Source organism: Juglans microcarpa x Juglans regia, chromosome 4D (assembly GCF_004785595.1).
Source record: "Juglans microcarpa x Juglans regia isolate MS1-56 chromosome 4D, Jm3101_v1.0, whole genome shotgun sequence".
In the NCBI taxonomy this organism is placed as follows: Eukaryota; Viridiplantae; Streptophyta; class Magnoliopsida; order Fagales; family Juglandaceae; genus Juglans; species Juglans microcarpa x Juglans regia.
This window is the reverse complement of record NC_054600.1, coordinates 34,357,323-34,368,796: the sequence shown is the minus strand read 5'-3', so window position 1 is coordinate 34,368,796 and position 11,474 is coordinate 34,357,323. Positions and strand designations below refer to the sequence as shown.

General features: G+C 34.8%; 2 protein-coding genes across 4 annotated transcripts; both read left to right on the top strand.

The window, feature by feature from the left end:
• The first annotated feature begins 1,600 nt into the window (after positions 1-1,600).
• Positions 1,601-5,116, top strand: LOC121261585 (G-type lectin S-receptor-like serine/threonine-protein kinase SD2-5). Of its 2 annotated transcripts, XM_041164021.1 has the most exons (3): positions 1,604-1,760; positions 1,877-1,878; positions 2,803-5,116. In XM_041164021.1, the coding sequence occupies exon 3, from the start codon at positions 2,875-2,877 to the stop codon at positions 4,918-4,920; it is 2,046 nt and encodes a 681-aa protein (XP_041019955.1). In that variant the 5' UTR covers positions 1,604-1,760; positions 1,877-1,878; positions 2,803-2,874; the 3' UTR covers positions 4,921-5,116. The 2 variants fall into 2 exon arrangements, with proteins under 2 accessions (XP_041019954.1, XP_041019955.1); XM_041164020.1 differs by having other exon boundaries at positions 1,601-5,116.
• A 732-nt stretch (positions 5,117-5,848) lies between these two features.
• Positions 5,849-9,798, top strand: LOC121260729 (putative L-ascorbate peroxidase 6). 2 transcript variants are annotated; one of them, XM_041162724.1, is made up of 10 exons: positions 5,849-6,217; positions 6,323-6,440; positions 6,645-6,772; positions 7,653-7,723; positions 8,013-8,055; positions 8,177-8,243; positions 8,500-8,583; positions 8,656-8,777; positions 9,115-9,172; positions 9,574-9,798. In XM_041162724.1, the coding sequence occupies exons 1-10, from the start codon at positions 5,974-5,976 to the stop codon at positions 9,674-9,676; spliced, it is 1,038 nt and encodes a 345-aa protein (XP_041018658.1). In that variant the 5' UTR covers positions 5,849-5,973; the 3' UTR covers positions 9,677-9,798. The 2 variants fall into 2 exon arrangements, with proteins under 2 accessions (XP_041018658.1, XP_041018657.1); XM_041162723.1 differs by having other exon boundaries at positions 5,850-6,217; positions 8,147-8,243.
• The last annotated feature ends 1,676 nt before the right edge of the window (positions 9,799-11,474 follow it).

Sequence of the window (11,474 nt, the reverse complement as noted above, 5' to 3'; positions counted from 1 at the left end):
AGCAAAATGTTAGATAAAAAAATACTATTGCTTTTCGGATAGACGCTTTTATATATAAAAGATTTATATACTTTTGTTTTGGGACAAAAAGTATTTGTGTATATATATATATATATATATATGTATGTATGTAGATTTTTCTATGCCAAAAAAGAAAAAATAAAAAAAGATAGGTTGAAGTATTGAGAAAGCTAGCTTCCGATCCACTTCAAGATCGAGTTGATCTATAATATCCTCCCTGGATACATGAATGATGATCCCAATTAATTAATGCTGTTAATTTAGCCTCCTGCATTCGGCCTCTTTCTATTTGCTTTAATTTTTATATCCTGTGCTTTCGTTTGTTTTCATTGATGTAATGAATTGAGATAAAAGTTAAAAGTTAAATAAAATATTATTAGAATTTTTTTTAAATATTATTTTTATTTTAAAATTTTAAAAAATTAAATTATTTATTTTATTTTATATAAAAATTTAAAAAAATTATAATAATTAAATAAGATAACGATTACTAACTTACAATACCCAAGATATATCGAAGGAATCCCGCAACGAACCATGTTATTGCAGGTTCATACAGCAAGCGTGTATTTGTTATTCGCATGATATCAACAGCTAGCGTGATCGATCCAATCGGTCATGGCCTGCAAGCTGATTGACTTTGTTCAAGATGAGGCCAAAAACTAAAAATAAATAAATAAATAAAAACATTTCAGAATTGAGATTATTTTGAAATTAGTAGGTGGAATGGGAATTAGTGAGGGGATTTCACTTTTCTTTCCCATCAGTTTGACAATGGAAATTAACAATTAGGGATCAGTGAGAAATGGTCCAATATCCTTTGATTATCATCGATGAAATATTTAAGTTACGTACCCACAAACATATATATAGACAAAATTAATATTATTTATATATATATTGACATATTAAATTATGAAAATGTGTAATATTATGGATAGTAAATATTATTGACCACCCTGTCTGGTTGGATGGGCGTATTGTGACGTAGTTGAAATAAATTTTCACAACCTCTTCACATCCCACACTTTATATTTTTTTTTAATTATTATTATTTTTTTCTTTTATCAAATATTTATTATATGAATAATGAATAAAAAATTTGAAATAATTTAAAAAGAATAAACTAAAAAAAAAATTTAAAAAAATATTAAAAAATTAAAAAAATGTAGAGTGTGGAGTGTGGTGGAAGTTGTGTAGCAAAACTCGACGTAGTTGGTTGCAAAAATTTCCAACCCTTCCCCAACTTTCTTCCTAGTTGTATTTAATTAATCCCAATTTATTAGTTTATAGCATAATTTGTTTGGAAAGATGATTGATTCTCTCCTGCTCACATATATTGTCAAACAAACAACCGTTATAATACCAATTTCCATTTTCTTAGTTAAAATATGATATATGCTTTGAAGATATAAGGGGGTTCATAATTTTATAGTTTTATAAGATTAAAAAATAATTATATACCGCAAATTGCAATAAAAAGGAAAATAAATAATCGTGTATTTTCATTCTGCTGGGGAGAAAATCACGTGGGAATATTATTTCCTAGACTGTTACTGTATACTATACTGCCTTTATAATACGGTCCAATCTCAGATCTCCAAACCTTTGTGACAGAAGCAGAAACAGATGTAAAATCCTGAGAGATCCATGTCCGCAAATTCATTTCTTTCCTTCAATCTCACCAACGTAATGGGGTGAGAACTCCTCCGTCTGGTATATACTTGAAGTCTTTCGTTGTTTGTGTCCCATCTTTTATCCACTTCTTGTTGTGTGTTTGATACTTCTTTTGACATTATTTTCTGTGCTTTCTGCAACATGCTCTCTCGTGCCATGGCCAAATGAGTCAAGTCAGTGGTATCTATTAACTGTGACTTTTCCCTTCCTCTCCCAGCCTTTAATTCAACTGATTGGTTTTCTTTCAATTTATGGCTAAGTGAAAAGATCCCCCATTAGGTGCCAGAACAGCACCCCCATTAACTGTGGGCGGTTCTGTTTTCAATTAATGGCCAACTGAACAGCACCTATTCATTCTCACTATCAGAGCCCTTTATTTTCTGGCCTTTTGATGCTAAAAGACAGAACTTTTCTGTAATTGTAGTGCTTGAGCTGACGTTTCCTGTTTTGTTTTTTCAATTTTATGACTTTGGAGCTTTTCAAGCCCTGTAGTCAAAGTTAGGATCAAAAGAGATCTGGGTAGATAGAAAAGTTGAAGATACTTTGAGATAATTGTGAACATATCCATCCACATATAGTCTGTTTTCCGCTGTATTTAGGGTTTCGGTTCGGTTATATCTTCATCTGTAAACGGTAGAAGGGCGATGTTGCTCTTTTTAAATCCTCCTTCCCCTCTTTCTCCCTCTGTTTTCAATACTTCATTGTTTTCATTGTTCTATTCTTCTCCCTAGACTTTCCATTTTCCCACGTTTGGGTGAATGGAATATTAAGTTCTTACAGTAGGCCATGGACACTTGGAGTTTCTTTCGTTTCAAGGGCTTTGTGTGGTTTTCTGTTGTCCTTCTGTCTGAAAAATGTTTTGCTAGCATTCAAAGTATTGGAAAAATTCAGCCTGGGTTTCAAGCGTCTCAGATGAGATATATTGATAATGGTGGGAAATTTCTTTTATCGAACAACAGTCAATTTTCTTTTGGCTTCCACCCAACCTCAGATGTCACATTATTTCTACTAGTAATCATTCACACGCAGAGTTCAAGAGTAGTCTGGTCTGCCGATAGAGGTTCCCCAGTTGCAAATTCTGATAATTTTGTGTTCGATGAAAAGGGGAGTGTGTTCTTGCGAAAAGGAGACAGTGTGGTTTGGTCAGTAGAAACTGGTGACAGAGGAGTTTCTGCAATGGAATTGCAAGACTCGGGGAATTTGATTTTGCTTGGGAATGAAAGTACAGTAATTTGGCAGAGTTTTAGTCATCCCACGGATACCCTATTATCTAACCAAGATTTTGTTGAAGGACTTGAACTTGTAAGCAATCCTAACTCCAAGAACTTGACTTATATTCTTGAGATCAAGTCAGGCGACATGATACTTTCTGCTGGTTATCAAACTCTCCAGCCTTACTGGTCTATGGGAAAGGACAGCAGAAAGATTGACAATAAAGATGGTGGCTTGGTCGCTGTTGCATCTCTCAATGCTAGTTCATGGAGGTTCTATGATAAAAACAGAGTCTTATTGTGGCAATTTATTATTTCGGGCAACACAGACTCAAATGTCACTTGGATTGCAGTCTTAGGAAATGATGGCTTTATCTCTTTCTACGATCTCCAAGATGGGCCGTCAAATGGTGCTTCACCAACAAAAATACCAAGCGACCTTTGCAGCACCCCGGAACCTTGTGATGCGTACTTTATATGTTCCAGTGACAACAAGTGCCAATGCCCTTCAGTTCTTCCCTCCCATTCTTGCAACAGTGGGATTATCTCTCCGTGTGATCCCTCCAAGGGTTCTACGGAGCTTGTAAATGCTGGGGATGGGCTCAACTACTTTGCACTTGGGTTCCTTCCACCTTCTTCTAAATCTGATTTTAATGGTTGCAAAGCCTCCTGTGATGGTAACTGCTCATGCCTTGCTTTGTTCTTCCAGAACAGCACAGGAGATTGCTATCTGTTTGACAGGATAGGTGGCTTCCAAAACTCAAATAAGGGTTCTGACTTCGTTTCATACATTAAGGTCTTGAGTGATGGAGGCCGTGGCGTAAATACTGGAGGAGATGGTAGCAGCCAAAAGCGCTTCCCATATGTTGTTGTTGTTGTAGTAATTTCAGTTATTATTGTCGTTGTTGGTCTGCTTATTGTGGGATTTCGATACTACAGAAGAAGTAAAAAATTGCCCGACTCTCCTCATGGGTCTTCTGAAGAGGATAATTTCTTGGAGGGCTTGTCCGGGATGCCAATCCGTTTTACTTACAGAGATCTTCAAACTGCAACTGATAACTTCTCTGTGAAGCTTGGGCAAGGAGGCTTTGGCTCAGTTTACCGAGGGGTTCTTCCTGATGGGACTCGACTGGCTGTGAAGAAGTTAGAAGGAATTGGACAAGGAAAGAAGGAGTTTCGAGCAGAAGTTAGCATCATTGGAAGCATCCATCATCTCCATTTGGTCAGGATTAAAGGCTTCTGTGCTGAAGGAACACATCGGCTTCTTGTTTATGAGTACATGGCAAATGGATCTTTAGATAAATGGATTTTCAGGAAAAATAAGGATGAGTTCCTGTTGGATTGGGACACTAGATTCAATATTGCATTGGGAACAGCAAAAGGACTAGCTTACCTACATGAAGATTGCGAGTCCAAGATTGTCCACTGTGATATAAAACCTGAAAATGTGCTTCTTGATGATAAGTACCTCGCCAAAGTCTCAGATTTTGGTTTAGCTAAGCTAATGAATCGAGAACAAAGCCATGTTTTCACAACCCTGAGGGGCACCAGGGGGTACCTTGCACCGGAGTGGATCACAAACTATGCAATATCAGAGAAGAGTGATGTCTATAGCTATGGGATGGTGTTGTTAGAGATAATTGGGGGAAGAAAAAACTTTGATCCAACTGAAACTTCAGAGAAATCCCATTTCCCATCCTATGCTTTTAAGATGTTGGAAGAAGGGAAACTAAGAGGCATCCTCGACTCATGGCTAAGTACAGATGTAAATGAGAAAGTTTTTGCTGCTACCAAGGTTGCATTGTGGTGCATACAGGAAGATATGCATCTAAGACCATCAATGACCAAAGTCGTCCAAATGCTTGAAGGTCTCTGTGCTGTTCCTCAGCCTCCAAGTTCCTCTCCGCTGGGTTTCTTTAAATCAATCAGTGAGGAAGGCACGTCCTCCGGACCATCGGACGGCAACGGCGATGCCAATCTTTCTGCAGTGCGGCTTTCTGGCCCAAGATAACAGTAACTGAAGATATCATGGTTGAGTTTGTCATGGCTTAATTTCCACATTAATGTTCCTGTATATTTGTGAGAATACTCTAATTTTGTGATACTAGCCATTGCTTGCACTTTCTCACTCGTTCAAGCGCTTCTGCTTGTAAATAGAGAAGGATGATTATGACTAAAACAATGCAAATTCCAGGAATGTTATTCCATTTCATGATTTGAAGTGAATATAAGACGTTATGTCAAGCTGTCAATTCCACCATCCACAGAGCAAAACAGCCCGAAAAGAATCCACCGAAGATGCATCAGTTATGTATGCTGAGGTTTTAGCCACAAACCTAGTCGAAGGGAATAAACACCTTGCCCATTGCTTTTTACAAAATGCATGCGTCCGAGGATTATTTGCAGGGCCAGAAACTAATCGAGCTGACCCTGGTACTTTTGCTCAATATTAGCTTCTTTAATAAATAAATCAAAATCAAACAAAAATTTTGGTTTATTTATAAAATGAGACAAATTCGTAGAAACTTCGTTGTATATATTGTTTTGTGTATTAATACTTTTAATTTAAAAATATAAATATCTTAAAATTTAGGCCTAGTTTGGATAGCAAGTATTATCAAATTATCTCATCTCATTTCAATATCTAAATACCCCAAACACAAATACTTTTTAATTTTAAATTTTAAATTTTTTCATATAATCATTACTTAATTATTATAAAATTTTCAAACTTTTAAACAAAATATATCCCAAAATAAAAATAATTCCAACAAATTATATTATAATAATATTTTTAATTCTATAATATTTTTTTTTCATTTCTTTAAATTCCGTAAAACATATTAATTCTAATATTTTACTATTATTTAAAAATTATTTTAATATTATTCTCGTATTATAGCTCAATTCCCAAATCTCGGCGGCCAAAATCCGCGTGGCACTGAATTTCGCTGAACTACACCAATCTACGCTACTCGCTCCCTCAACCTTAGCCTAAACAGAACCCCATCCAATCACCGCCATCGCCACGACCTTTCCAAAGTGCAGGGAGTGAAGACTAGCAATGATTCATTCTCATCCGTCCGTTAGAGATCGTATCCTAATGACGCCCTTAATACCTCTCTTCGACTTCAACCTCTCTCCCCTTTGCTCCGCCTCTTCTTCCTACTCTCGCTCCTCCCAATTCAAATTCATTTCTCCCTCTGTATCACAACGTTCCCTGCTCACAACGGTCGAATCCCGCGCCAGTACGCCTAGAGCTTCCACACGCATCGCCATTGCCACCAATAATAATGACTCCGGCTCTGGCAAGCCTTTTTTGTTTTCCTTTACTTGATGAAAGTAAACTTTTTTTTTTTTTTGTCCTAAACTACGACATCTTGATTTTTTCCCTTTATTGCTTTATATTACAGCTCGAAATCGCTTTTGTGTTTCAAGTAGAAGGAGAGCGCTTGCATTTGTAGCAACACTACCGACTATTCTTCTTTTGAATGAACCATCGTTGGACGGCTTTGTCGCTAAGGCGGATGGGTTAGTGGAACTTGGAATTCCCACTTTCATTCTTTTATTTACGTGTTATTGGGTTCTATCATACGTTCAATTTATGAATTTGTCGGGTGGAGAGAGTAGTTAAACTGCCTAATAATATGTTATAGAATCGTGTAAGTATGTTTCTCTCTGACGAGATTCTGTTTTCGTTTTTGTTTTTCTCGATGCTCTCCATATACATTGAAGCCTGCCTACAAGTGAATATCTGCTCATGACGGAAGAGGTGAGGAAGGTTTTGTCTAAAGGAAATGCCGCTGGTGTACTTCGTCTGGTTTTTCATGACGCGGGAACCTTTGATATGGATGACAATTCAGGTATTAATTTCGAGAAAATGATCTTGGTAAATTGCCTTCTAGAGTGATAATATAATGTGCATGATGCTTACTAGGAGAATACCTTATGCTTCTTTCTTTTTTTAGTGTAAATTTTACCTATCTGATTGTCTTCAAATAAATTATGAGTCTGAATTATAATTAGTCACCGGATATATATCCTGACGGGTAGGAATCATGTTATAACTGCCGTGGGATGGCAGCAAAGAGAACTTTCCTGGGTAAATTGGTTTTCAATTATGGGGAAAAGAATTAGATGCTTTAATGGTTCAAAGTAGGCTTCTGGAAAAGATTGAATCTGAATGGCTGATTTTCCTTATTTTATTTCCGGCAAGGGAAATCAGGGCTGTTTGGTGTGTTTAATGGAGGCTGAAGTCTAAGGTTTGTGAACGGTATAAAGAATGGGCCATGCTTTTTATTTTCATTATTCTGTCAACAATGAGCGACTCGTGATACTCACGCATATGTCCAAAACGTATCTGTGGTGCCCTTAATTTTGATATCAAGAATGTGGTATTCATGATAGGTACCTGGCTAAACCCATACGCTATTAACAGAAGAAATATTTCCAAATACTACGTGCCATCTATAGCAGAGCTTTCAGCTTTTTATATTCAAAATTCATCTCTTTCACCTTAATGTTCATATTCATAACTGGAACATGCTGCAAATACCAGTGAGTGTTTGAATTTCAGTTGGATTGATAACAGAAAAGACCTCTGAGTGACTAATTTCTAGTAGGCTCTGTTGAGTTGAGTTAAATTCTGCTCTGTTAGCTGATACCAATATAAAAGACAATTACTGATTTTATTATTTATGTAGTCTTATCTACATTTACCATGTATTCTTATTATAACTGCAGGTGGCATGAATGGTTCCATTGTGTATGAACTTGATAGACCAGAAAATGTGGGTCTTAAAAAGCCTGTGAAGGCATGCTCTCTCTCTCTCTCTCTCACACACACACACACACACTCACTCACACTCACACTCACACTCACACTCACACATGCCTTTTACTATCTTTCACAACTTTTTTACTTATAAGCAGTCATATATTGCACACATGTATGTATCTATACACGTATCTATACACGTCCTCTTTTTCATTTTCCATGTGAAATTTATTTCTCTTGAGTTTCTTGAATGCAAACATAAATCCTCACCGGATAACTCAGATGGTTTCTGACCAGCTAACACCCAGCATATGAATATTCTTTAGATTCTAGATAAAGCAAAGACTGAAGTGGATGCGATACGTCCAGGTTGTTGTCGGAGATGCTAATACTTAAAGGTTTCATTATTAAAAGAATATTGTGGTGCCTGCTAACATGTTTTGGATTTTTCAATTATTAGCATCATGGGCAGACATGATTGCTGTGGCAGGAGCTGAAGCAGTTTCGGTATGTGGAGGTCCAACAATTCCAGTACCGTTAGGCAGACTAGATTCAATGTAAGAGGCTAACTTTTTCACCTTAATATATATGACATCGAAGAAAGCTGAAATCAAGTCCACTCAATATCTCAAGATGCTTCAGGAAATTACTCAGGCTCCTTTTTTAAATGAGTATTTGAGTTGTTTAACACTTATGACTACTTTTTATATTGAAGAATCATAAATTTTAATTTTTTCAGCATTTAATAAAATTCGGCAGTATCTATTTATGGACGAATTGCTCATAATTTTACTAGTTACTTGTTCTTACTAGGGAGCCTGATCCAGAAGGGAAACTTCCTCAAGAATCTCTGGATGCTCTTAGTTTGAAGCAGTGCTTTCAAAGAAAAGGCTTAACGTAAGTTTATATATAGGCCTAACTTCATTGATGTCCTAGTTGGAGCAACCTGACTATTGATTTTTTGTGCAGAACACAAGATCTTGTTGCTCTGTCTGGAGCCCATACTGTTGGAAATAAAGGTTTTGGAAATCCAACTGTTTTTGACAATGCATACTTTAAAATTCTTCTTCAGAAGCCATGGAAGTCTTCAGGTAGATAACTGAGATAATATTCGTTTTGTTCTAATTACCATTGGCTTTTCCTCTTGGCCTGAGATATTTGTGTACTAATTCATTCTTTTGTTTTTTTAAATCCTGACATATGCTTCATTATTAGCTTAAGCTACTGGCTAGTATCCAGCCTTTGTAAATGATTAAGATTACTGCATGTTACATTAGGTATGAGTGAAAGAGAGGAGCCAGATGGGGTTGTTTTATTCACTATTTTGTCTTTAACAATCTGTATACATGCTAAACCTCAATGTCAGCAATTTTCTTGTCATCATTTTCTCTAATTATTCATCTATTGATTCTGTTCTTTTGCATCTAGGTGGCATGATTGGGCTTCCTTCGGATCATGCAATTGCCGACGATGATGAGTGCTTAAGGTTCTGTCTTTCAAAAACCTTTTGAGCTTCCCTTGTGACCTGCACTGTTTCACAGTTTCCCTATTTTGCTGAGCACTCAAGAGCTATAGTAGGATATGTGCTTGTTCCACAAAATGTTATAAATATGGTCAGGTGGCATGAAATATAAAATAGATGCATGCTGACAACTAGGTATGGTGCAAAACGATAGCAAACAATGCAAATAATCTATGAACTGTAGATAGCCATGCATTTGTTTTTTATAATTAGAAAGTACTTCCACCTCACTTTGGTTTGAAATCCTAGGTTGTCGAAATTGGTTTGACAATTTTAATATGGTCTTTTTTTTTTTTTTTTTCTGGTGCAATATCTTCTTTATTTTTTTGGTACTTAACTGAAGGGAAACATCTTTAAATCTGCAGATGGATCACAAAGTATGCTGAAAGTGAGAATATGTTCTTTGAAGATTTTAAAAACGCTTATATCAAACTGGTGAATTCTGGTGCAAAGTGGAAGAATTCGTGATATTGTTCTCTTTAATCAGATTACAGACGTATTTACAGAAATTGTGTGCAGGGAGGGAACAGGTACTTCAATGTGGTTAAAAGTGATGTACCAGGAGGGTGTTGTAATTTTTGAAGGAATTACTCTCAACAAGTATATAAACAAGTAAATAAATTACAAATAAAGCTCTCCAATTTAAATTCAATTTTGGATGCTCTGTTTTTGGTTGGTTGGTAAAGTTGCATTAACTTGCTGGGTTGTTAAACTTAAGGGCTTATATGGTTACACAAAATTAAATTATTTCATCTCATCTCATTTCATCTAATTATAATAATTTTTTTAAATTTCAACACAAAATATAATAAAAAATATAATTTTTTTAAATTTTAAAATAAAAATTATATTAAAAAATTATATTAAAATAATATTTTATTTTATTTTCAATAAAATATCTCATCTCGTGGAATGCTTAACAAAATGAGGCCTTAGCAGACGAGGTAGTTGTTGGATCATGTGCTACGTTTTGCTGTTCTTAAAAATTACATTTGTCTTGAACTAATTGGCACATGCACTCAAAACAGGGAGAACTATAATAATTGGCTCTTGTTGTCCCGTTGTGTCGAAGGTGAGCATGACCAAACCTACTCGACAGGGTAATATCGTAAAACTACATTTTTAGAAAAATAAAAAATAAAAAAGTGGCTAATGATTGTAAAGCCAGGTAAATGTGTATATTTCAACAGATGGCATGGTTATTTTTCTCCATCATAATAGTTTATATTTCTTTGCCAAATGAACGATATATATGATAATTATTTTGGAGATTTTATATGATTAATGCCTTGTTTGGTTATACAGATAAAATGAGATGATATGAAAATTAAACAAAATATTACTAAAATATAATTTTTATTTGAGAATTTGAAATAGTTAAATTATTTATTATATTTTATGTGAGAATTTGAGAAAGTTGTAATGATTATATGAGATGATTTGTGTACCCAAATAAGGCCTAACTTTCTCATTTGGATTGAGAAGTTATCTCAACTCATCTCATCTTATTTCATCATTACGACTTTCTCAAATTTCCATATAAAATATAATAAACAATTCAATTTTTTCAAATCTCAAAATAATAATAATATTAAAAAATAATATTATAATAATATTTTATTTAACTCATTTAAAATCATCTCATCTCATTTCTCAATCCAAAAGCGGGGGTCTCATCTTCCACTTATAAAGATGATTATTATTATTTAAATAGGATATAAAATTATAAAATTGTAGTTTTATGGTTTACCTTTTTTCCAAACATAATTTCAAAGAGAGATGTTATTTTCTATCATAAATTTTATTATTTCTAATTATTGGTATGACAGTTATACTTATTATCTAAATGGACAGTTGTATTAAAAATAGAAAAATATCATTTATCACTTTATAAACTTCATATCTTAAATTAAATTCTGAACAATAATTAATTTGCATTCTTAGAACACAGGCTTTGTTAGATTAGGGCATTAAATTGGACAGATGAGTCCCTTTTACGATCAAACACAAAAGGCCGTACTGATCCATCGAGAGGTTGCATTCACCCCAGTGGATAAGGATTCTCACTCATCAACAATTAATTAATTAATTAGCACAGATTAATTGAGGAGATCAAAGGTGCATGATTTAAGAAGTTGTCCAATCACACGAAAATATATCTTAGCCACATCAACCCATGCAAATTGATTTAAAACTGTCGTAAGCTTTCGTTTCTAATTTTTAAGTTCCTATGATCTGTATCCTGGAATCGAAAACAACATGAAGA

Coding starts and splice junctions, on each gene's coding strand:
- LOC121260729 (XM_041162723.1), top strand. CDS start 5,974: ATGATTCATTCTCATCCGTCCGTTAGAGATCGTATCCTAATGACGCCC. Junction 6,218..6,322: donor TAATAATGACTCCGGCTCTG/GCAAGCCTTTTT, acceptor TTTATATTACAG/CTCGAAATCGCTTTTGTGTT. Junction 6,441..6,644: donor TTTGTCGCTAAGGCGGATGG/GTTAGTGGAACT, acceptor TATACATTGAAG/CCTGCCTACAAGTGAATATC.
- LOC121261585 (XM_041164020.1), top strand. CDS start 2,485: ATGGACACTTGGAGTTTCTTTCGTTTCAAGGGCTTTGTGTGGTTTTCT.